This window comes from Colossoma macropomum, unplaced genomic scaffold (assembly GCF_904425465.1).
Source record: "Colossoma macropomum unplaced genomic scaffold, Colossoma_macropomum, whole genome shotgun sequence".
Lineage (NCBI taxonomy): Eukaryota > Metazoa > Chordata > Actinopteri > Characiformes > Serrasalmidae > Colossoma > Colossoma macropomum.
This window is the reverse complement of record NW_023494791.1, coordinates 5,936,198-5,963,756: the sequence shown is the minus strand read 5'-3', so window position 1 is coordinate 5,963,756 and position 27,559 is coordinate 5,936,198. Positions and strand designations below refer to the sequence as shown.

Below are 27,559 nucleotides of genomic sequence, written 5' to 3'. Positions count from 1 at the left end.
TTTTTTCCCCTCACTCAAGCACCGTGCAGTAAAAATACTTGTAAGGAGGCCCTCTTGCAGCCATTGGGCCCTAAGCAGCTGCTTATGTCACTTATTAGGTAAAGATGGCCCCAGGCATACTCCTGTATGCAGCAGATTATGCCACAATCCAGCACCAAAAGCTGAGCAGTTTATCCTCAGACGTGTGCTGTCATTATGAGATCATGCCTGGCCCTGCTAGACTAGGCATGGCCCTGCTGCCACAGGAGGACATGGGAGGAAAAAATGAAAGCTATGAAAAAAATGCTTACTGGTCAAACTCTTGCAATTACAAACGAAAGCATTTCGAACCCAATTCTGGGAAGAAGAGACTCTCGTCATGCTTTGTGCACAGAGCAAGCGGCAGCAACATGAGCGCCTTACTGCCATGTGGAGAACGAAATTCCCTCAAATGTCATGAGAATTGCATCAGACGGAACGCTTAATCCCCTGTGAAAATTTCAGAGGTGAAATAATGGTGAGGCCAAAGAACGCTGAGCACGCGACTTCTGCACGGCTGGATTTGTTGCAGATCAAGAATTTCTGTAGGTGTCTTCAGACGAAGCTAGCAGTTTGTTCATATCTTATACATAGAGAGGAAAAAAAAAGAAATCGATGAAGTCATCACCCAGTGTGCTTTCACATCAAGAAGTACTACTTATTCACAGGCGCTCTGCGCAGTTCGGGTGTATTTCAGACGTAACTGCTAAAAGAAAAGAGGAGAAAAAAATAAGTCTCAACAGCATTGCAGTTGACCACACAATCTGGGGGGGTCATAGATAGTAATGGGCTGCTGAGGAATATTTTATATTGTTTGTCACGAGAGCTTAGGGAAGCATAAGACTATGACTATGACCGTATTCTTCACCTACTACTGTAAAGGAGCTAAATGAGAACCTGGAGGACCAAAGCACTGCTGTGAGTTTAATATTTGATTAGAAAAATTATACTTTATTAGTTAAAGTGTATAAAAACCAGTGCTGCACAATTTATCATTTCTAAAATGTTACCATGATGTTGGCTTTTGCAATACTGATATTCAATAAAGTTGTCATATGCAAAGAAGCCATCTAAGCAATTACAGTATTTTTCTTCATTATGTACTGTGGGCATTTTGACAAATCACAATTCCAGATAAGTTTCTGGTGTTTTGATGAACAAGTGTTCATATAATCCAACTAAAGTAAATTATTTCGGTCAAAATAAAAAAATCTATTTTAAGGCGTATCACAAGTGGGGAGAGTTTTGCTCTCAGGCTTTGTCAGAAGATAAGACTCTGTCCTTTCGAGCAGAGAAGTGCAGTGGTTGGCAAAGTCAGACCTACACAAAGAAAAATTGTGTGAGCTCTCCCAACTCTATCCAAAGACACACAGTCAAGTTCTGTGACCCTCCCCCCAAAGAATTGCATGGGTTCTACCAACTCTGTCCAAAGACACGCAGCTGAGATCTATGACCACTCTGCCAAAAACTGTGTGGGGTCCCCCAATTCTGTACAAAAGACACATGGTCGATATCTATGACCCCCCCCAGATTGTGTGGTCACCCCAACTCTATCCAAAGACCCATCATTGTCCAATGACATGATAGAGTCTATGACCCCCCTGCAGGGTGCTTGTCGCAACCCAGAGCCAGCCCTACAGGTCAGGGCCTGGACATATAGTTGGATCTCTAACACTGACTGTACACTTACACTAATAACTTAATTCTGAGTTTTCAAAAAGACTTCAGACGCTGAGTTTTTGTGAACAGAAGGAAAAGATCCCCACTTTATATAAAAAAAAACAACAAAAAAACAAAAGTGGGCTCCCCCAAGTCTATCTAAAGACACATCATCAAGATCTATGAAAAAGGATTCAGCTCCACTCTGGTAAATGTAAAATGTAATGTTAGTGTTTCAATATGGCATTGAAAAGTCCTCAGTGAAACATATTAGAGCCTTGCGTTTGAAAAAACAATAGTGGCTGTAGAGACTACAGCTAGATTTAGCATCAGGACAAAACTGGACTTGGCAAAGTAGACAGTGAAGAGAATATAGTACAATGAAGGGCTAAACTCTTCAAATTTCATTGGAACCGGCTTCGCTCGTCCATATCGTCTGGCAATAAGCAGCAATCGATTGTCCAGCTCAGCTGTTCAACCGCAGGTCATAATTCAATTGTTTTTTGATCACTGTGTTAATCAAATGATACAACGTTACATCTTCTTGTCATTTCTCATTTTAGTGCTGGGTGGGATGCCACTACGCTGGGAAATTCATTTTTAGTTTTAACAGTATCAACAGATAATGAGAACTGCATCCATAACAACATCATAGCTATAAAATCACCTTGTTTGCTTTTAGCTTTTTAAATTCTGTCTTGTGCATTGTACCCAAGCTATCCAGGACCTGACATTTAATGTTACCTGCTGAGTGCTTCAGATTTATATAGAAGAACAGTTTAATTAAAAGCTAAATAAATAGTAAGTGTCCTTTCTGGAAATGGGGTTTCTGCCTGGTTGCCATTTATGAAACAGAACAAAACAGGACCAAACAAGCTATTTCAGGTTTGTGAGCCATTCTACCAGCATTCAGGAAGCACTGGTTTAGTAAATATCAATTACCACAGTACAATATGGAATATGGAAAATGGTACGATATTGAATTTTATCAGTACTGCCTAGCATCACCACTTTTCAGAATGATGGGGCGAGAGTGAGATTGAAATTGTCTCTTCACATAATTACATTATTATTCTAGAATATTCCAACTGGACCCGAACCAGAAGTGAAGGTCAGTCAAAAAGGGTAAAAACAAACAGTATTCATTCGCAGATTTGCAACCTCAGGCCTCTGTCTGTGGGCAAGTATGTGCAATACGCAAGCCCCCAGAAAACCCACCTAGATCTAAATAAACATATTTTGTTACATGTTCACGTGTTTTAAGCAATGTGTTATAATGAAATTATAGATTAATCTCTCCATTAACATAAAGCAAGTTGTATATGAATCATTTTATTTAAAATAAATGAAATATACAGCAGAAATGATGAAAAGTCTGGACTGGGCTTAAAGAGGTACACCTGTGTTGCCATAAAGCAAGTCATTGTTTTATTTCAGAAAAGAATATTTATTGTAATTAAGAAGCTTATGCATAACAAAAAGACTATTTCAAAAATAGCAAACAATAAGAACTAATAAACTTAGCGGATTATTAATAAATTTAGCGGATGCCAATCTACTAATAACATTTTACTTGTAGATATTCATTGTCAATGAAAGTCTTCTTTTGAATCTATTGACAAATACCATAGACATTGGTGGTAGGCTTACAGAGTCCATGCATTTTCTCAAATACACACAAAATTTTACCAAAAAAAAAAAATTCATTCTTAATTTAGAATCAAAAGAATACAGATTTCCATTAATAATTCCCACAATTAACCTAATTATATACTGATACTAACACTTTCTTGTGTTTACTGTCCTTGTTTGTTCCACCAAGTTCTGAAAATTATATTATATAGAATATTTTGGCTTTAGCTTGTGCTCAGGACAGTCCTTCTGTACCAACACAGACATCTCAAACTCAAATCTTTTTCAAAGCTCACGGCAATAGACAGAGAAGATGTGTGAACTGGATGAGATACACTGTATTTGTCAAATATTTATTATTAAAAGTGCAAGTGGGCTTATATTCCCCTATATACTCAGCCCTCTATAGTCCTCTCATTGCTGTGTAATTAGCCTACCATTTGGTTTGCGGCATGAACAATCACTGTGATTGTTTAGCATCGTTCAATCAGTATGATTTGGACGTGTTTTTGAGGGATTTATTAAGGCCTACTCCTCTGTCTAGACTCTCGGTCCTCTGTGGTGAGGAACACTTGTACCGAGTGCAACAAAAATAACACAGTATCAATGTAAATGTAGTTTAATCGGCCCCATATATCACACTGTGCTTATTTTCCTGTCTTTATTTTTCATTTTTCCCCCAGCTGCTCTTGGTTGTAACACATGCACAATAAATCAAATGGTGAGAAACAGAAGTTTAAATGGTCATTTTTCTGTTCTGGGGGCCTACTAAAGATTTTATCTTGTAGTCGGCAAAACTTTGGATCTTTAGATTGTAAATGAAGTTATGAAAGGGGCAATGCAGCCAAACCAACCACACCTAGGCTGGCAAAACTCTACAATACATAAAACAATACGTAACAACAGTACATATGCTGTATTATTGTGGCTCTACAGTATATCATTGTTTTGAGCTGTATCATTGCACTGTTGCATTTTAGCTCATGGCTAGTGCGTTAGCTTGGGACTAATATATTAGCTCGAAGTTAGAGCTTTAGGTCATGATATTATAAAGCACAGCTCTTGTTGTAAGTTTTAACCTTTGAAATGTTGAATGCTCTAATAAACTGAAAATGGAAACAATAACATTAACGTAAGGTGGATTTTCAGCCACTCCTTATTTTTGCTGTTGAAAAATGTGAAATTAAGACAAAACTGTATCAAATCAGTATTTAAATTCTATGCATTGTTATACCACTAAAAACTGGCTAACACTTTATGTGGATAGTCCACTTTAGATGCTTTGTAGATACTTAACTTATTTTTAAGTTACATTCAACTAAATATCTACTAAATTGACCATAATTTTAATAAACCTGTTCTAATCCTAACCCTAACCTTAACCTCAACCCAAAACCTAAACCCAACCCTCACTGGTCCTAGTCCTAACCCTGGTCCAAATCCTAATCCTAACCCCACCACTGTTTAGAATCAATGAGTTTCAACAGATAGTTAACAATTTGAACATCTGTAGATGATCTATAGGGGACCATAGTGGACTATCCAAATAAACTGAGACCAAAAATTGCATTGGTATAATTCTGATATAAAAATATAGTTTTTATTTACAATTATTTTTACAAAATTCAATGTTTACCATGTATTTACCAATGCGGGGCAACTGAGGACCAGTCTGAAAACCACTGGTCTACAGTATCTGTACTACTACGAAGCCCTGCTGGAGACATCAAATCTAAACAAAAATAATGCGAACGGGAACAGAATAATTAAGTCATGGCTTAGTAAGGCGTGGGATCGAGATCATACCTTATTAAGATGTGGTCGAGGCTTAATTCTCATTCCCACTCCTTACTAAGTCACAGCCATGTATTAGGATCTCCTTCCCACGCCTAATCTCGTTCCCATCCCTTACTATATCTTAGCCATGCATTATTTTTATTTATACGGGATGTCAGCAGCCTGCGATGGACTGGCGACCCGTCCAGGGTGTATCCTGCCTTCCGCCCAATGACAGCTGGGATAGGCTCCACCGCGACCCAGAAGGATAAGCGGTTTAGATGATGGATGGATGGATGGGATGTCAGCAGCAGGGATCTGTAGTCTACAGCAAACATACTGTATCTTTTTGGAAAAAACACAGTATAACAGAATTATGTTATGCAAGAGATATCTAATGCAGAAGGCATTCAAAAATGATATTTCTCTATAATGGTCATTATTCTTTCATATTCTTAAGTATTCTGCAGAATGAAGACCTGTCTCTCTGAACATGAGACCTTTGCCACAATCAGACTTCACCAAGCTTGGAGAGCGACAGCTGAAGCACCATCAGACGACTGGGGTGGAGACCAAACAGAGGAAGAGACCAGTGCCCATGATAACCAAAGGGAGTCCCTGAGTGTAATCCAATCTTTCCACTTGTCCGGCCTTTGTATCACATCCTGGCTCTGCAGGGTTGATTAAATGTTGGTCGGACTCTCATCACTTTTGACAGGCCAGCTACTATCTTAGGGTTTGGCTGCGAGTAGGGAAATTAATTGATTCATATCTTTTGGAGCAGAGCCCTGGTGGAGCTTTCCCTTATCTAAGTCTCAGCGGTGAAAAAAAGAAAAGAAAAAAAAGATTCATTTCTTTGCATCTTTTCAATAAAGGTCTGATGAGATACTTAATTTAAGACACTGAATATGAGCAGCAACTGCTCGGTTGCAGTGACCTCAAAAGCAAACAAGATTAGCATTATTTCCCAGTGATTAAAACGATACAAAAGCACAATGTGCCCACGTGATAGCGGAGGAGGAGAACAGACTGTATAGACGCTAGCACAGAGATAATGGGAATTCCAGCACGACAGCTCAACTACAGCTAACAGGTTCAAAGCAAACTCAACAGTTTCAAGAAAAGTCTCTACCTAAACTCCAGCTTCTACAGCAAAGAGAATCTACCCAAACTCCAGCTTCTACAGCAAAGAGAATCTACCCAAACTCCAGCTTCTACAGCAAAGAAAGTCTCCCCAAACTCCAACTTTTACAGCAAAGAGAATCTACTAAACTCCAGCTTCTACAGCAAAGAGAATCTACCCAAACTCCAACTTTTACAGCAAAGAGAATCTACCCAAACTCCAACCTTTACAGCAAATAAAGTCTCCCCAAACTCCAACTTTTACAGCAAAGAGAATCTACTAAACTCCAGCTTCTACAGCAAAGAGAATCTACCCAAACTCCAACTTTTACAGCAAAGAGAATCTACCCAAACTCCAACCTTTACAGCAAATAAAGTCTCCCCAAACTCCAACTTTTACAGCAAAGAGAATCTACTAAACTCCAGCTTCTACAGCAAAGAGAATCTACCCAAACTCCAGCTTCTACAGCAAAGAGAATCTACCCAAACTCCAGCTTCTACAGCAAAGAGAATCTACCCAAACTCCAACTTTTACAGCAAAGAGAATCTACCCAAACTCCAACTTTTACAGCAAAGAGAATCTACCCAGACTCCAACTTTTACAGCAAAGAGAATCTACCCTGACTCCAACTTTTACAGCAAAGAGAATCTACCCCGACTCCAGCTTTTACAGCAAAGACAATCTACCCCGACTCCAGCTGCAACAATTGGTTTGTCAGTTCAATCTAAAAAAAAAAAATCATGTGAGAACAAATAATTTAACTGGTTTTATTCAACACAAATCAATACCTAAAATGAAACAATGCTAAGCAAATATTACAAAATATGTAAGCACCTCAGCTTCTAACTTGAACATGGCGAGGCATATTCACTCATCGCTGGACAGATTGCTGAGGACTGACCATTCTTTCAGCAACCCTAATGCATGTACTCCGTTATAAATCACAGGTATTCCAGCCCATCTGTTTGACAGTCTTTTGTGCACAGAGTATATACTTAAAACAGATGGTTCTTCAGTGAAGAAAATGGTTCTGTATAGGACCATGAACACTCAAAGAACCCTTTGCATGGTTAAAGGGTTCTCTGCATGGTGAAACTGTTCTTCAGACTGATGGAGAATGTGTTGCATATTGTTTTATAACCTTTTAAAATGGTTCTATGTAGCACCAAAAATGATGCTTCTATTCTTACAAGCTTGACAATAGCAGAACCCTTTTTAAAGCTATATAGAATTATTTTTAAAATAGTTCTATATAGAACCATACACAACACATTCCCCATCAATCTGAAGAACGATTTCACCATGCAGAGAACCCTTTAACCATGCAAATGGTTCTTTGAGTGTTCATGGGTCTATATTGAACCATTTTCTTTAAGAGTGTGAGACGTTTTAACTTGGAAAATCATCAAACCATGTCATTTGACCCGGGGTGCCCAAACTTCTGCATACAACTGTACTTTGATTGGGATTAAATCTGGTATTGGCATCTGGTGTCATGTAAGCTCCACACTTTAACCAAACTGGTGCTAAAATGGGTGAGATATGAGGGCTGAGCAGGTCTGAGAGCCAATCATTAACTGCTTAAATATGCTGTCTTTTGGCCTATCTATAAAGTATGAATATGAGAAAAGGGAAGAATATTAAGTGTGTGGGGCTAGTTACAGGTCGAGACTTGTCAGACAGGGGTTTCTTTTTTATTATTTATTCTTAATTAACTGCAGCACTATTGATCAAATCAGCAAACACTGCCATCTTGGATTTCGGGGGTATCAAGGGAGGGAAAATTGCTTCTAGGTTCTATATTCATCTAGCACACTGCTGTGCCACTCAGCACTCTGCAGGCAAATAGATTACAATTAGTCTGGTGTAATGGCCCATAAGCCCTGCTCTAAAGGCTGCTGGGAAACCTGCGGGATGATTATGGATGACATGATCTAAACAGCGCCGAATGGGGCTGGATGAAATAGAGCTACTCACTTTAACATTTAGATGTGCACATTATGAACTTAAGCGCCTCTAAGCCACCAGCTTTTTTTTTTTTTGTTTCCCAAGCTCTAACTCATCAGCCTGGGGCTCCTCTCCAACAACACTTCAGCATTCCATCCAAATATTTGAACACTTAGAAAAGAAGAAAAGGCGAAGCCACACACGGGCATTTTTTCTCCTATGGAAACAACTTGAGAATTGTTTGAGGCATAACAGGAATACTTGCTGTCTAAAACATAATGATCTTCATTTCACAAGCTTGCTGAGTGCTAATCTAGCCTGTTGAACAGAGAATGAAACCAATTATGTCGTTGTCCTGCCACGGCTCACATTCGTGCCATCACTAACTATCACTAACTAACCAAACGTGACAAACAGTGTTCTGAAAATAAACTTTGAAAAGGCCTACATAAAAGCATCTCAACTTCTCTGCAGCCAAACACCACAGAAACCTCAAAAAATAGTTGTTATTTTTGCTATCTGTCTGCACTGTGTACTTTGGATGCTTTTAGAATGGCTGAAATCATATTTAATGAATAGATAGTTTTTGTTTTCACTGGGCAATCATTCGTAAAAAAATAACATTTCTTGTGGAGTCCCACAAGGTTCAATATTAGGGCCTTTACTTTTCTCTTTGTTATGTTTAAAAATTGTTTTTTCCAGCTATGCTGATGACACACAATTCTATACCACCATTCCTTCTGGAAATCAAGACCCTGTGGACAGGCTTACCAGTTGTGTGTCAGATATTTCTCCATGGATGTCACAAATTTTCTACAACTAAATTAGGAAAGAAAACAATCCTTGGTACTAAGATTAAGCTGCCTTGTGGGAAACTAGTCTCTTTTTCTTTGCATACCAAATCTGAAGTATAAAACCTGGGTGTAATCTTCAATTCTGAGCTCTGTTTTATCCCGCATGTAAACACAGTCACTAAAGTAGCTTTTTATCATTTGAGAAATATTGCTAAAGTTTGACCTTTTCTATCTCAGAGCAGAGAAATTTGTTGATGCACTACAGCAGAGTTGATAACTGTAATGCTCTTCTTAATGGGCTTCCTAAGAAAACAACCCATCCTCTTCAACTTGTACAAAATGGAGCAGCGAAAATAGCTTCCCAATTTTGAAAGAACTCCACTGGCTGCCTGTATCTTTTACGATAGACGTTTTTTTTATTTTACTAGTTATTAAAGCTGTAAAAATGACCTTAAAGCACCTGCATGCCTCACAGAATGTCTGTCTGTTAATGTTTCAATACATGGTCTTAGATCTGGAGATAGTGGCCTTCTGCAAGCACTGAGAGTGCTTTTCTGTTATTACACTTCTAAAGACTCAATTCTGTTATCCAACATTTACCATAGTAGTAGAAATTCAAACTCTCTAGAGAAGCAACTGTCATTATAAAGTTATTATTATTATTATTATTATTATTATTATTATTTTCTAACCGATGAGACACTAATATTGAAAACCCAAGGCTGTAAGTTCTGGCTAGGCTGTAGCAAAAAATAAAACCCCAAAAAAGCTGCACTGTGTTAGCCAGTGTTCATTCTTGCCACCAGAGGGAACGCCTTTATAAAACACCATTAACCTGATGGATTGGGTTGTAGTCGTGCAAGAGCCTCCTAATGCATAACAGAGAAAGGTCACACAGTCATTGTATCTGTTAGACAGTGATGACTTCAGTGGACTTTGGCTAATACACATAAAAACAAGCGAGCGGAACGGAATCGGAAAGCAATTTCTTAACATCTCAATTGTCAGCGACAGTGTGGACTACATCAAGGCAAGATTCATGTGGCATCCAAGTGAGTGATTGTGACAAGCAGCATGAATAAGAAGGAGCATCAAACGCAGAGGATCCGGACCTGCTAAACGCAGGTCTACTGTATCCGGCACGACCTGAGCAGCAAAGGACGCGGCATAATGGATGATTAGTTGTGTAATGAGAGCATGATGCATAACTGTGGGCTGCTTCTAGTGCAATGTGGGAATAACACCTCACACGGAGAAAAGGATCTTTGTCTCACAGCGAGTACAAAGCACACATTGTCAGAACATCTGCATTCCACAGCAGTGTCTCAACAACTGCCATATGGTCATAAAAATAGACTGTGCTTCTCTGGCACTCAACAATGGGCAATGCCAAACGTGAGAGACCCGACTTTTAGATATGTAAAACCTTGCAGAGCTGCTTGCAGCCAAGAGACTCATGCTAACAGTGAGTTGATGGCAGTAATCCATATTCAGGATGAGGTTAAAAGGGGGATAAAGCATGAAAATAGGCTTCTAAACAGATAGGTCTTGTAACGTAGTGACATGGTTGTGCATCATTCATAAGCCAGAAGTCTCGTGAGGCACGCACTTGAGCCCTACACGGCAGTGCCTGAATCTGTTCCAAAGAGAAGGCCCTGGGTTAAGCTCTGAGGATATTTAAACGCCATAAAAAATCTATGAGCCATTGCTTTTTCCTGGAACTCTCGGTGGTTGAGGAGTATCCAAAATCAGCCCTAATTTGGCACATCTGACCTGTACGTGATTGAGGAATCGTGAGGCACGAGATCAGACCTTGGTTCTGCAATAAAAGGTTTGCGCAATAGGATGATCAGTGGAAATTCTCATTGTACTTGACTTGGTATTTTCAGTCACATCCATTCAAACAAAGTAACCCACCATTAAAAGCAAAATCACTACATTGCAGGGCCTCCATCAAAAAGAGTTTCCATGCCACGGATGAGTGATAATATGCAATATAAGAAGGGATGTAACCAAGTTTCTTATGCAAGTGTTAAGGTGAATAAGAACGCTGGTGGGGATCATATCCGTACCCTCATTTTTCTAGTTAAATTGGACCAAATAGCTCAGAGGAGCAAAGCTGGCATTGAATTAGGTCCAGTTGAGCCCGGGATGCCTCCTTTAATCCTGTAACTAATTGTAAGAGCTCATTGATACGTTTGCAGGGAGGATAAGTCTACTTTTACCCAAGCCCTGCAATCAATCTGGAGGAGGCTAGCATACAAAGACAAACACATGAGGCAATGACAGCACACTTTTTAAAAACCCAAGAGTGCCCCTCTGGCACTATAAGTGCACCATTGCACCATCTTTCATTCTAACATCATGTGCCAGAAAAAAAACATTTATTTATCAAGCACGGTAATCCGTTATGGGATGCTGTCAGTGCAACTTCACTTTTCCAGTCTAACAAGAAATAAGAAGGCAAACCAAAGTACTCATCAGATTTTTGTCCACTAGAGGGAGAAGTGGCTCTATAGTGAACAGCTGTGCTTGAGAATGTTACTATGATACATTTTATATGAATTTCTTTGTTGAGGATCAATAGGCCGATATCTCCATGTCCCTTTTTCCACTCCAGGAAATCCTGCAAATGACTGAGGGACCTGTGGGAGACAGTTGCCTGGAATCTGCCTTAAGCAGTCTCCATTTGAGGGGGTAAAATTGAGGGTAGGGGCACAAAGATGTCAACTTCTCTCAAAACAACAAAAAACAGATCTGAAACTTTCCTTGAAATGGGAGTTGGATCTTGTAGGCAGTGCCCCTGAGGAATAGCAAGTACATGAGCTTCACCGCATAAATGGAGGCTAACATGCTTGCTGGCCAATTCCTGTACTCCCTAGTGACATTTCACTTATCATACAAATTTTCTCTCCTGCAGAGTCTGGCGTACTCGCCCTCTAATGAACAAAAAACATAAACATGAGCCAGACTTGAATACTGGAGCAAAAACCATTGTCTCTTACCTTCATAGATTGCTTTAAATCCTTGGGCACTCACAGCAAAATCTGTGGTGAACCACAGTGCTAGTATAGACCCCGAACTTACTATCGGCGACGGCAACATGAAGCCAGACAACCTGAAAAAGAGAGAGTCGTTTAAGTGGATTCCAATGCCACATTTCATTGAATATCAACTGAACTTCAAAATTAGTAAATGAATACAGATACTAATACAGATACTTTAAATATGTTGCAGCATATTAAAATTAGATGTTGAAATATACATAGAGTTATATTTTCATGAAGCTCTTTAGAAAACATTAAAACACATATATTCTATTTTATTCTGTGTTATGAAGATATTGTATGTGGGGAGAAGAGCCCTTTAAAATGTTCATTATAGACATTGCAATAATCAGGTTCATGTTAAAACCATCCTTCCAGTATTTTCTTTCTTATATATATTATGGCAGGTGAATACAAATAAATTACATTACAAATAACAAATTTGTGATCTGGCTACATCCATTTCATACACATATATAAAGACAACATGACACACACCTGGATGAACTGGTAACCTCTCATGCATACACTTTGCATTAAAAGTTTCGGGAGCCCTTGCGTTCTGTTGAAATTGTTCACTATTACTTTTCAATAAAGAAAAAAACCTTTGTTAACCTAAAACAGCTCGTATTAATACTTATCTGTTTGCTAATACTTTGGGTATATTGAACATCTGAGATTAGATAAGTGCTGACATCACAACAGTGTGTGACGTATGGTTGTGTGCAAAAGTTTAAACACCTCCAGTTATATTACATGGATTGCTGATTTTCTAGGTGAAAATAAGTTAACATCCTCTACAGAAAAACTCATATATGGCATTTTCTGCTAATGTTTGTTCACAATTTCTGTATATTTGCTGAATTTAACATATTGGACTGTATAGTGCACTATTTAAGTCTTGAAACTTTGGTTTCTACACCCAAACAGTGCTTCACATGTTAAATAGCAACCAAGACTGAATCCCAAATGGCTGTCTAATAGACAAAAAGTGCACTATTTAAGTGTTGAGGCCATATTTACACAGAGCACTATATAGGGAGCAGGGGGCCATTTGGGATTAAGTGATAATTAGTATCTTTTAATAACACTGCATGGTGTTATGAGGATTTTATTTCTGAGAGGAAGTGCTTATGTTCACAAACGTGTCATATGTATTGAAAATGCTCAAAATCACAGAAGCAATAACTACCACTTACCAAGCATTGTCTTGCTAACCGCTAACTACTTTGAAATGACTATTTTGAAAGTATTTCACTCTTTAACTTTTGCAGCAAATTAATTTCATCATCGGAATCAGCCAATATGCAAGTTTGGTTTGTACATTGTAAAGAACTATTCTGGCCCATCGTATAAAAGGCTACAGCTAGGAGATGCCCCCTGGTGACCAATACTGATAGCACAGTTTGGTGTCTGAAGGTTGGTGCTCCTTGGAAGCTCAGACTATGTTCGAGCTGAATTGTAGTGACAAAGTTCAAGAATGCTGATTCACAGAAAAAAAAAACAAAACTATTTTCTCTTTATTCCTTCTTCAGATTCTAAGCTATTCCAAGCTATTGATAGACCACCTTATGCAATTTTGAACCACATTTGTAGTGCAAGATAAGAGTCACTCAACATACGTCAGAACTTGGAAACTGCGGTCACTTGCTTGCAATTTTCTTGCCTGTGCTCTCAACAGGTAATTATCCTGAGACGCAAAGTAACACTTCAATATGTGTTTTTTCCTAGTAAGAAGCTCATAATTATGGTAATTCCAGGACAACATGAGTGTGGCCTGAGTGGGTGAGGAGGAAATAAAACACTACACGTCACCAGCACATATCAGCGGCTTCCCTCATTATATGCCTGAAATTTAGACTAAAAATACAGAAGCCTGACTCTGCACTGTACGTCCAAAAGTTTGTAGACAACTGCTCATCCAGCATTTAATAGCAAGTTTGCTCCTTTGCTGCAATAACAGCCTCTACTTTTCTGGGCAGGCTTGACACTAGATGTTGAAACATTGCTGTGAGGATTTGATTGTAGCCACTAGAGCACTAATGAGGTCAGGTACTGATGTTGGATGATCAGTTCTGGATCACTCCAACTCATCCCAAAGGTACAGGATGGAACGCCATCACTCCAGAGAACACAGCTCCACTGCTCTACATCCTAATGCTTGAGGGCTTCACACTCCTGTAGCTAGCATTGGGCATGGTGACCTTAGGCTCATGTGCAGATTCCCCAGAGCATCCAAATGCTTTTCTATGGAAATTATACAAGCTGTGTTTGCTCAGTTGAGCATCTGTGTCAGCAGTGGGGGCACATTCAGCAGCTTAATTCACTCATTAAAAGGGATACTTTTGGACATTAGTGTAGGTAGATGTGGCTGGGGAATAAACCAAACAAGACTGGGCAAACCTAGTTTTGCTGAAATGCCATAGGCTAGAAAAAAAAACAACAAAAAAAAAGAACACCACAAACGTTATGTATTGGATGGCAAATTAATGTTTCAGTCAGCCTGCAGTGTGTGATGGGTACTATGACCACCACTACCACTACCGCCACTACCACTAATAATAATAATAATAATAATAATAATAATAATAATAATAATAAGTAGAATGTACAATAATTGTTTAAGCAAATTAAGCCACCTTATGTAAACAGTAAAATTATATGTCTCTTATTATTATTATAGCAGTGGCATCCAAGGAAATATGATACACTATCATTATCCAGGAAAAGGAGCAGCAGCAGATAACTCTGTATTCTCCATGGATTCGTTTGATAATTTATTTAATAATTCTGACATGGTGTGTTTACTGTCACGAATAAATCAGTATAGATTAATTAGCCGGCTGTGCAGCTGGATCTAAATTATAATAAACAGACTATTAACATAGTAACAAACCCATCAAACTGATGATTTCTATTTACACATATCTTTGCACAAAGTGTCTACAATTGCTCAGAATCATGTGTCAAATAAAATGTACACTTTCTCTATTATAAAAACATGAGATAAAAACATTCTCTAGGCGCTAGCATGCATGCTAATAGCTTATAGAATGCATGTTTCATTGTTTTATTGGAGAACAATTTTTTTTTTACAAAGTAATCGTTTAAAAATTGCAACTGACACTACAGAAAACTATACTAAGTTACTTTCTGGTGCACTCTTGTAGTGCTTGATAACCTCATCCTCACCTGGAAGAGTAAAGAATAGCTAAATAAGGTCTTATTCACACATGCTACCTCTGCTTGGTGTGAGCGATGCGGCAGCGTGAGCGCTACAGCTCAAACACACTGGCCTTTCATACATACAGCGTTTGTGCTGCGGAGTGGAACGGTGAGAAATTAGACATTCCTTTGTTCAGAGGGATAAATGGTCACTTCAGTCATTCTGCTCAACAAAAATATCATTTATAAAAGTGCACGGTAAATTTGTTTGACCTGGACCTAGGCAAAAGTTTCAGGCCTGGAAAACAAACTGGGAAATCTGTTTGCAGATCAGAATGTTAGAAGTTTGTATATGGTCTTAGGTTAAATTTTCATTGATTTTGATGGCTTATTTGTGTATTTTGCTGTGTGACACGTGCGGTGCGTGAAAAGACAGCCTATTCTCTAAATATTGCACCACTTCAGTGCGGCGCCTGGAAAGTTCTGCCACTTTGTATGCGCAGCCTGTGTGCAAGCGGTGACCACTTAACATGGGCACCGAAATGAAAAGCAAGACCATCTACGTTGCTCACGCCACACAGACGCAGTATGTGTGAATCAGGCCTAAGGCTGCTTAAATATAGCAAGATGAAGAAAAAAATCCAACTGAAGTCAGACACAGCTAGAGCTCAAATACAAATAGTATGATGTGTTACTGTACCTGTTATTAGAATGATGTGTTTATTGAATATATTTCTTTCTTCCATTGTTAGTCTTATATCAGTAGTGTTGGGAGAACATGTGGATGACATTTAATGGTGTATAGCACCACCTGATTGTCTCGGGTGATGCTTGCACATGGGAATCAGTCAGTCAGTCAGTTAGTCAGTCAGTGACTCAGTGAGAGATATCAACTCTTGCAGAGGGGCCTGCTGGGCAGTCCAGCAAAAAAGCAACAACAACAACAACAACAACAACAACAACAACAACAACAACAACAACAACAACAACAACAACAACAACAACAACAACAACAACAACAACAACAACAACAACAACAACAACAACAACAACAACAACAACAACAACAACAACAACAACAACAACAACAACAACAACTCGGATGCATTTGTTATTTGTTGAAAGGCAGAGCGCACCAGGCTGAATCTTTGACCACACATTCTTAGCCTTGGGCTTCTGGGTACCATCTGACCTCTGCCACAACCCAGGTAAATTACAAGGGCACAGGAGGGAGATCAAACCCAGGTCTACTGAAGTAAAGGCGGCCTCTGTGGCGTGCAGGTGAAGGATCAGACATGTTCATTTGATGAAAGCCCTGGTAGATACAACGGCCTCATTCTTCAGGGAGCACAGTTAAGTGCTGCTAGTCCAGTGACCTTCAATCTAAAGCCAAAATTTCAGGTGGTAACCTCGGATGGCTCAGTCTTCTGCTTTTGCTTTGCCAGGGCAGCAGAACAGCAGAGCTGAACAATTCCGGCCCCCTAAAGCTCCAAAGAAATCGGCCCAAATCAGCCTCATTTGCAAAGGGAAAGCTTGCTTATAGTACAGAGCTCTGCTAGTAAACATTAGTTATTTTAAGAACGTACATTTCGAATGCACCGCTCTGAACACCTCTGCTCGGACTCGCAGGCCTCCAGCTGCACATATGTTGCCATTTTCTCTGGTGAAGCAACTATCATGTCATGGCAAGCGTGTCTTTGATCAATCTTTTATTTTTTCCCCGTTGTTATGACCAGTGATGCTGTGTTTGTTCTACACAGCATTCCATGTTTTGTCTCATTTCGAACTTGAGTGGTGTATCAATCTTTCATTTGATATTGTTACGCGGGACAACTCCGCTGAATCATTTATTTGTTTCTCATCTAGCCTCAATGGATGGAGGGGGCCTGAAAGAAAAATGAATGCCATTGAAATGTAGCCCTGCAAATGACAGTCTTATTCACCTGCGGAATGCATTTATTCGTCTGTGGGCCGGCGCATAATGGGGCGGTGCTCAGCCAACCCAAATGGATCCCCGCGTTGTGCCTCACATGTTAAGCTGAATATTATGCTAAGATCTGTATTCCCTGGGCTTGTTAACATACGATGCTGGGATGGGAGATTGTGAATCCATGAATTCAAATATCCAAACGCAGGCGGCTTGGCATAAAATGTCTGCTTGGAAACAATGTGCCAGCGGATGTGGAGATAGACGGGAGCATTACTGTAAAACAGGATAAGCCCTTTGAAAATGATGTAAGGTCAAAATTTATAGGTGCTTGCGCTGTCATGCAGTGGCAGCCCCTTTGACTGAATGACGCTAGGGGACTTTGTGTAACAGCATCAACTTTTCATCTGCTTCCTTCTTGCTGGAGTGTATTGTAAATTCAAAGCCCACGCAAGGATATACAAAAGGAGATGCAAAAGCTGTATGCATGCTGATGTTTTTTTTTCCCCTCAAATACAATTAAAAATGCTGGGAAATGCGAAAAGAAAGCATTCGCTTCGCACGACATGCTATCTGCCACATAGTTTGAAGTGCATTGAATTGAAGTTTAGGTAGCGTTCTCCTCAGGATATGCATATCTCGCAAACACGCAAATCACTGTCTCGGGTTCTTAGCTCTGCCTGTGAAGCGCCTTGACAGTGAGCAGATCAGGATGTCGTCTGACATCCCTCAGTTAAATTTCTTCACACCAAATGCCTCACAGTATTACCTCAAACTCACTGCATAAGCAACCCCCCACCTCCTGCTACTGTCAGGTCTATAAAAACGGCATAGTATAAGCAATAAGCAGTGGCAGGTTATTAGAACAGGAGGTATTTTAAGGTGAGCTTGATGAGCTATGATAACAGGCCCAGAAATGCATTTAACAGTCCAAATGGAAGCGTCATCTCTGTCGTAAGCAGTATTATTGAGCTACTACTCATTCGAACTATGAAGCAATCACTCATTGCAGTTCTCTACCAAGGTGTGACGGGGGTAGGCTATGATTAAAAGTCTTACATAGCCTCAGCAGCCACTGTAAATGTATGCATGTTAAAACCAACATCTTTAGACATTCCTCCAGAGAATCCAGGTACCGCCGCGCATATGCATTAGCAGGCTTCACCTTGACGTGCCCAGTGTCTCATAAACTGTCAGGCAGGATTTTCCGCCGTCAGACTAGAGCCCTGAATGTGTTAGATCTTAGCTCTTCTCGGTGAAATAATTTAAGAGTTGACTGGTTCACCATGCATGAAATGAGTTGTTTCTTTATGACAGCGGCCTGTTACCTGTAAAAAGCTATGCTTATGAAAAACTGCAGGAGCAGGCGTGCTGACAATACTGTGGGAAAAAAATCTGTATATCATTACTGCAGATCATAATTGTTGCATCAAAATGATTACCATAACAAAAATTGTTCGCTGCATTTTGCAACCATTTGCTTCAACCTGTTTGGCTTCATATTCTCATTTCTATAAAGCATATGTAAACCAGTAGAACCCAATCAGCACACATGCCTAATTTCCTTGCTGCACTCGTCCAAACTCAGCTTGACAAGTGTTGTCTCACCCATGTGAGCAGTTTAAAGGCCAACATACTCCAGGTGGTAAATTGCTGTAATCTTTGCCCCGTTCACTGGGCAGCTGTAGCGTTTCCTCTTTTTCTCATAGGCGCAAACACTGGTGAGATGGCAGTGCAGCTCAGCTGTCTTGGGTTTTTATTACATCACGTATCAAAGCTGAGCTTTGGAGCAGCTGTGTTTCTGGAGGGGTCAGTTCAGAGTGCATTAGCTCAAAGTGAAGAGGGGACTTGGCTCCCTTTCAATCATGACTTTACCAAATGACTCCAACGGTCCACCACAGCACCATCTTCCTTTGGGTGTAGATTTCAAGGAATTTTTGGAATGACCTTTAGTGAGGTTGTTCTGTTGGTAAGTCAAAATATGGATATCCAAGGGCAGTGAGATATTCCGTGGTCCGATATAGGACAGAAGGGTCCAGAGGATGGTGGGGGAGCCTCAAAAACAACTGCACTTATTAGGCTACATAGTTTTTCATCTATCACCTTTCTTATATATGGGAGACAGTACCCTTTCTTATAAAACATGGCCATTGATCACAACAGCAGGCATTCCTTTACACTCCTTTACTTACCAGTTAATAACTGGAACTTAAATGATTAACCAAATATGTAATGCACCAGGGGGTTCACCCTGAGGGAGGATCGAACACAAAGCCCTTATGTTAGTAGGTGGGAGCACTACGAGATGAATCACCTGGCGGACACTAGGCCTCAAGAGCAGAGCAACTGAGGGTCAGGAGAAAGGTGCAACTCAGAGAAGAAACAAAAGGAGCTAAGAGCTGGGAAAACAAACTAGACAAGGAACAAAATTAAAATTAATTAAAACAGGAACAAGGAAAGTATCTGGTCACGGGAGGGGAATCAACCCCCTCAATCACTGAAGGGGACAGTGGTTGTGCTGACTAAAGACTTGATGACCCAAACTAAGAGCTCCCAAAAACTGAAACCAAATACTCCTCTCTTTAATCTCACCTTCGCCTCTCCCTAAACTCAGAGTCACACTCAAGAGATTCTTATACTTATGCTGGAAAACAATTTGTGAAAAGTAAAGACTCGAAACTTGAGACAGATCCAGAGGTTACTGGCTGAGTCAGAGCAATGTGCGTTTATTAGTGTGAGCTCAAGACTGAGCACTGAGCAGTGTGTGAGCACCCCTTAAGTAGGGTGCCCACAGCTGCTACCGCTCAGCCCTCCTAGTGGTCAGAGGTGGCCTAGCAGGTGCCTGGACATTGCTGTTAACAGAGAAATAAATGATTGTTTGACCAATGCTAAAAACATTTATTTCATTTCCAACAAAACAACAGTTCCTATTTGAATTGATATGATTATCATTCAAGCTGAGGAACATGTTTACAGTGTATATATGAAGATGCAGTAGGCAACCGGTTTTGCAGGAAAGGCCTCCTAAAAGTTTAGCACATATTAAAATAATGGTCTTACATCTGCAATAAAACAGACAAATATTTGGTCCATGTTCTCTAAGAGAAACACTGACGCACGTGGTGTGAGGACATTATACATGGGTGTGCAGAATTATGGAGAAGGCTGTGGTGGATGATGTCAGATTTTAAGAGCTACAGAGGGTCACTAAGCTAAAGTGGTCTTGGTCTTTATGTTTGTTTTGACTTGGGCTAGTAATGATTGGTAAATAGGACAGAGCTTTCGAATATAGACCTTTCAGGAGACCACTGTTATATATTCCATCTTTTCATCAACTATTAGCTTTTGGCCGTAAAATCATGAACATATTACAGTTGTCAGCTCCTCAGTTTAAACATGTTTTCGTACAGTACTATCAGCACTAAGTTCCATGGTCCATCCAAAGAACACTTAATATCTCTGTGCGTTAATACAGAATGTAGTTGAGGTGTGAGCTCATTAGTGTGCGTATAACAGGTATTTTACAACATTTTTCAGCTTATAGATCTAGAAGTTTCTGTTTTATAATTGATATTTTAATGGTTTGCAAGCTTGAATTTAGGCTTGTTGATTAATAATTAATCACAGACTAATGACATTTTGTTATTGATAAAATGTATTAAATTGAATGTCAAAATTTGCATACCTAGAAAAAACCCAATGTAATAGGTTGTACTAAATTACTTTGGGAAACTTTTTATGTTCCAAGACAGTTTAATTACATTACATTACACTGATATGTCTAATAGGTTCTAGCTATTAAGCTAAAAGACACAGTTCAGTATCTCATAATTGAATAATTACTTGGAGCATCCAGGTGGCGGTACAAACACACCTGCACTAAAATTCACTGTAATGTAATGTGTTTAATGAGGAAAGTAAATAAAAAAATCTCCAAGAACTATGAAGTTATACCTGCTACAAAGACAATGTATGAGATGTAGAAGAATGAGTCGTACTAAGATTTTTATAGATCTTTACATTTTATTCCATCCAACGTGTTGTAAGCTTAGTATAGACAGTATAACAAACATCTTTCTCTAAGGGTTAACAGATTTTTATACAGCCTAACGCTATGGTACTCCAATAAAACCTCTGGAAAGAATGTAGAGCTATAATATAGTGAAATGACTTTATAATGAAAGTACATCTAATTTTAAAGATACTCTTTTCGCTTTTATTAAACGCACAGTTGTGTCTGCAGCTGCTAATTAAATCAGGGATCCACAGCAAGTAATAGAAAAGAACACTTTAGTCTTTGTACTTAATATTGTCATTTTACCTCATCTAACTATGCAGTACTTTCAGGTTTCCTCTGATTTACTTTCATGCTTAAACATGTGGCATTATAGTCAGCTTTATTGCAGGTTTGCTTGCACTTACCACCTTTTTATGACAATAATTATCCAATTATAAGTAGTTTTCCATTTAATAGACCGAATCTTTTAGGCATTTCAGTGTAATTTAGAAGAGGCTACTGCTCTGATATCAATAGAGACAAAGATCTTGACAATGCTTAGCAGATGAAATGTGGTGGCTTAAGTTTGTCGGGACTTTTTTTTGCCATATTTTACACACTGGTCCAACAATAAAAGTAGTCAAATGAACTGAAACTGAAAAGGCTGGGATACCTCAAATCAAGCTGACTGCTTTGCTAAAGTAATCAACCACCTTTAAAGTAATCAGGTTCATCTGGATTACAAATGACACTTTGACAGACTGTCACATTTTATTTTAAAAGACTGACCCTCAAAATTAATTAAAGTGATGAAATGATTTTATAAAGAAATATTTTGTGTCAAAAATCACTAACTTAAAAAAATGCTGTTTGCATAAGTATTCAACCCCTGTGCTGTGGTGTTTACACAGATGAAAGCTATTGCTGGCTTAAAGTTGGCCTCTATCTGATAATTATTAAAAAAAAAAAAAATCACCTTTTTCTAGATAAAAGACTCCTTTAATTCAGGTACCATTGGTCAGACTGTGGACCTTAAGGAAAGCTGTGAAAATGAAGACTGAAATGTTTGGATATCTCAGTGAACACTGCTGAAAAATGGATGATGCAAAATACAAGGAGATTCTGCAAGACAACCTGCTCCAGTCTGCTAAAGAACTAAAGCTGGAGGGAAAATTCACCTCCCAGCAGGACAATGATCCCAAGCACAAGACCACAGCAGCGCAGGACTGGTTGAACAACAAGAAGGTTTTGCTGCAAAGACAAGGATCAGGGATCAGGATAAAAGAATATTACAGAGGAAGGCCTCCGGATTTGTGAACTTGCTTGGCTTATGTCTGGCTTTTTGTGCTCGATTCAATGGAATAATTATATATATTTTGTGATAGACTTGTGTATTTTTGCAGTGTACGTGCAATACTTTTCTCCATTTTTCCACTCCATTTTGAACAACAAAAAAAGTGAATGTTCATCTGTCCAAGTCAAAATCCAGATCTTAAGCCCACCAAGAATCTGTGGCACTATTTGAAAATTGTGGTCCACAAGCTTCATTCAAACAATCTGAACAGTCAGGAGCAAATCTGCCAGGATGAACAGGTGAAAACCGTGTGCAAACTTACCCCAACAGACTAAAATCTGTTACTGACTGAATATTTATGAAAGCTGCATTTGAATTTTTTAAAGATCTGCAGATTTTTAAAGATCTGTGTGTCAGTTGTACCCCAGATGAATCTGATAACTTTTAAGGGGTTTAGGACTTTTGCAAGGCACTGTACCAGACTGCCCAAAGAAATATGGGACATCCGGTTACCGTAAATAGAGCAGAAATAAGGTGAAAGTTTCGTCTAATATTTGTCCAAATACCTGAATTTATATTGTGCTTTCATAAAGTTTAACACTCGTTAATCTAAACTCTGAAAGTTTCACCCATTTTAATAACAAGATGCAGTGATTCCTGTGCGTTAAGGCCACAAATGCAACTAGAATAAACAAAAAGTCTGATGAAACACTGAACAGTGTCTGTGTTCACATGCAGAGTTTTGCCAATCCAATTGAATACATTCTGATTATAGATTAAGACTGAGGTGTTTATATCTCACTCTACTCAATCTGATGGAAAATCTTTGTTTACATGTTCACTACAAGTAATCCGGTCCAAAATTACAGGCATGCGTAGAGAACCACTTAGTGAAGATGTTACCATGACAGCGAGCATCACGTGAGTCCAGTCAGAGTGAGATGAGCAGCAGTGAGCAGTGCTTGTGTTTTTAATCACTTTAAAATGATGTCAGACTCAGGAAAACGTCCTTCACATGTCCTTATTAAAGAAGGCAGAGAGGAAGATGTCGTGTTCTGAGACACATAAGCTGGACGTCCGTCCCACCGCCGTCTTTTAAAGACCAGAGCATAAACTTCGTCTCCTCTGCAGACCAGTTTCTGCTCCGCCATGTTGAACGGTATAAACTTTCACTATGACGTGACACACATGATCAGAACATACTGATTGGGAATGTAATCGGATACAGGCTTTACATGGCTATTATTCTTCTATTCAATGGATTATTTACAGGATTACCCACCTCATTCATTCGGATAGAAACTGTATTCCGAATGGCCTCAATCAGACGAGTCTATTCCAAATGAAGTATATACATGGATGCATTCTATTCTGATTGAGCTATTAGTTGGATTAATTAACAGATTATCACGCTGCATGTAAACGTGGCTAGTGTCTCATAATTCTCAGCCAAAATAACTGGTAGATCCTCCAATGAATTTGAAACTTGACTCCAAACAGTTGAGCAGGAGAGGATCCAGACTATTCAGGCAGGAAAAAGAGTTCTGTTAATGTCTGTAACTGGGGCTAAAATAAGGTAGCCATTTTGAACAAATTGCATAAATGGCCAATTGCACAATGGCCAGAAATATAATACAGCGATGTTCAAAGTAGTGTTAATTCAGAGGCAATTATCATACCAGGCATGCTTTTATAAAAATTCGGTGTGGATCTGTCAAATCAAGTGGTAGCAGAGGTCAGCATGGCTATGTAGGGATTTTAAAAGACTACATATGAAGTCCAAAGCGCAAATTACGTAAATTACTTCAGGAGTATCCAGTACTTTCCCTAGTTACTTGATCCTCACCTTAATTATATTGTACTTCAATGAATTCAAAGCAAAGAGCATCTTGAGGGGTGCAAAAATGTTGGATGGAGGCAATTTCAAAGCAATTTCAGGGTGGATAATGAACCCACCCTGAAACTTCCTTGTGTTCTTTTGTTCAGTTCTTCCAAAATAAGAGATGCATATGTAATTACTCCCCAGAACATCACTGGTATGATTATGGGGATCTGACCTTCAAAGTGTGCTCTTCAAATAATTGGAGCACAGTAAGAGAAAGAAGGGAGCAGCTCCACACAATGATGTAATCCCAGGCTGGTGATCTTGGAAGACAATAGCATGTCTTTGCTCTGATGTTTAAGGAGAACCTAAAATTAGACAGTTCAGCTACATATGACCACTCGGGTTATGTGCAGCTGCGTCTGTACAGCGCCGCTTCTTTGAGGGATTTTCTTTGGTCTAATTCTTTGAGAAAAAGAAAAAAAAAACATGCTACAGAAGACTTGAGATGAGCACAAAATCAAGTCTTTTGTCTCAAGTCTGAGGGAAAAGTTGCAGTGCTGCTCTCTCAGGCTTGTCGTACATTTTAAAGCGAGCTAGCTCCACGAGGGCAGCTTTTGCTCACACTGAATATCCTTCTCTCCTTGGAAAGATTTAGTTCAGTGGCTGTTTGAACCCCTCTGCAGAACAACTGAAGCTGTGAAAAAATAAAAAATAATAAAAAATACTCTAACTTGTTTCAGGTTGCCTTATACGCCTGATTTTATGGGCTCAGCTGTAATATTTTTATTTTCCCCTTTCCCTTTCCGCATATTATGGATTTTTAGGTTATATCTTTGGCGGCTGGGCCGTTGTGAACAGGAGCGCTCTGGCGATTCACGGTGCTTTCGTTTCTTATCATCTGACTGGACGATAGCTGACAACAGAGCCTTGAAAAGATGGAACGTAGGCCCTTAATCAATAAAGAATGACTGAAGTTATTGCAGGCTGGACAAGAACCTAAAGCAGGTTGGACTACATCGCTCTTTCTAGCAACTGGGTTCTTGTTTCTCCAAAATACTGTTGACCAAAGGTAATAAAACCAATAAAATGAACTAATTTGTTCAAAGTCCATTTATTTTTGTAAAGAGTATATACAACCTACATAATTTTAGATTCGATGAGTAATCTCTCCAGAAGGCACACTCAGTCCCCTGCATTCTAAGACCCTCTCAAAAATACTGTGAAATGGCCACCAGGTGTAACATTCGTCATCCTGTAAAAGGGTGAGCACACCAGTGGTGACCACCAGTGGTGTAGACACAATATATTGGTATATCCATCACATGGCTCAGCAAGCCTTGGCTCTCTTTGACTTGCAGTACAAGTGCATCAATCATAGGGCCAGCAACTCTCTTGGCCTGCTACAGAATTGAATTCCTGACAGAGCTCCTGTCCACGGCCTCCAAGCACTTTTACACAGCTTTCTCCTCATGATGCCCGAGCTGCAGTCGTGGGCCTATGAAGAAACTATAGCTTAGTATTGCTCTTTTGTTTGCTTTCCTTTCTCTCTCAGATGTGAGTAATGACGGGTTTAAAGCCAGATTTCAAACAGTCTCAGGCAAGGTGATATATGTCTCAAATAACGATGTAACTGGAAGAGGCAAGGATAACAAATAGAAGGTACAAAGTCAAGCTTTGAGATTACCATTAACTGTAAAACCTCGACTGAGCTCCCCAGTTCAGAAGTCAGGGTACTGAACAGGGAGTCAGCCATTTTCAAGGGTGTCAAAATCGTTCCAGTGCACTTTCATTCCCACAATTTACCATAAAAACTGTGAGCGCTGACTGTTACTATGCACCCTGACTGGAAATAGTGCCACGTCTACAGCTCAGCGTTCATAAGGTTTAAAATAGAAGACAATTCCTGAATGTTGTCTCACTTTCCTCTGCACTTTGAAAAGTATTAAATGTTAAGATTTCACACTTATCAATTATCAATTTTGTTCTAACTAAATGTTCATAGCAACCTGTTAGCTAGTTAGCTAACCACTAGCAGTAGTCTTTATGTACTTTAACATCAAGTAAAGCTGCAGTAATGTTCACTACTAACTACCTACAAAATCATACATTACACGCTATTTTTTTTTTACTAGTATTGGGCTTTATTTATTAATTTCATGGCAAAATACGACAATAAAGCAGACTGACCTGCTAACAGACTGACAGCTAAACAGGCTAATTAGGCTCCTTCAGAAACGTTCAGTTACAGACTTTAAGTTTAAATCTTTACTGGACGGGTCAGATGAAAGGTTACCAAATTGTTAACTGATTGTCTATTTGGTCTTCAGTTGTCTGTGTTTTAGCTACAGCTACTATGAATTGCTTAGGTACACCAGAAATTGGCATTATGTTAGTATTGTTCATCGAATGAAGAAAGGCTGAATTGCACTGTACGTTGTTATGCATGACTGATGTAATGTTGGTAAAATTACTGAATTATTCTATCTTAAAAATTGCAGTATGGCTAAGCACAGTATAATGGATGAGCTGTCCAGTTAATGATGTTGCACGCTGTTGCATACTGTCTCTGCATCCATGTCGCACATAATTGAGTCATCAGTGTCTTGCAGGGGCCAAGCATGTGCTCAAATTTGTATTTATTATGTACTGACTCACTACATATGTTATTATAAGCTAACATAACCACACTGCTGCACCGCCTGATCATTTGTTCGATATCTGACCAGAACTTCATTTACTAATTTATTGGTAAAATTGACAGTGCCCATTAATAAACAGTACCAAGAGAACTGTAAGTGAGCCAGAGTTAGCTTAAAATACCTATATTACAAATACAAAATTTGCACTTAATAAAACCCATGAAACAGCCTAAAATACACAATAACAAAAAGCTTAACTAGCAGAGTACAGAGACAAATCTACATTAAATAAACACACACAGGCATTACAATCAAAATTATGCACACATCATAAGGCAAGCAGCAGATTTATTCTGTACAACATCCAACTGTGATCATCAAGCCTTTTCAGTTGCTCACATCCTCCACAGCACCAGCAGAACCTACAAGACAATAATCTACATCGACATAAAAAGCTAAAAAAAAATTGTACAGCCAATTCAGAACCATGATCTTCCCCCATAATCTAGTGATGAAATTCTCTTTACACTGTGTAATATCTGTCGCCCTGTATTCTCTAGTCTTGCATGATAAAATCGTTCACTGCACTCATGTGGGCTGACACTGAAAAGGTGCTTGAACTCGTCCTGACAGGACCGTAAAAAGCGAAATGTGTCGTCATAGCGGGCTCACTCAGATATAACAGCCATTTTTTCCCACTCATTGCATTCCCATTC

The 27,559-nt window shown here is 39.2% G+C and overlaps 1 protein-coding gene across 1 annotated transcript in view; it reads right to left on the bottom strand.

The window, feature by feature from the left end:
* LOC118810153 (CUB and sushi domain-containing protein 1-like) overlaps window positions 1-27,559 on the bottom strand; it is a 597,007-nt gene that overhangs the window by 348,965 nt on the left and 220,483 nt on the right. The window contains 1 exon segment of the mRNA XM_036573713.1: window positions 11,955-12,067. Coding sequence (XP_036429606.1) covers window positions 11,955-12,067 — 113 coding nt within the window.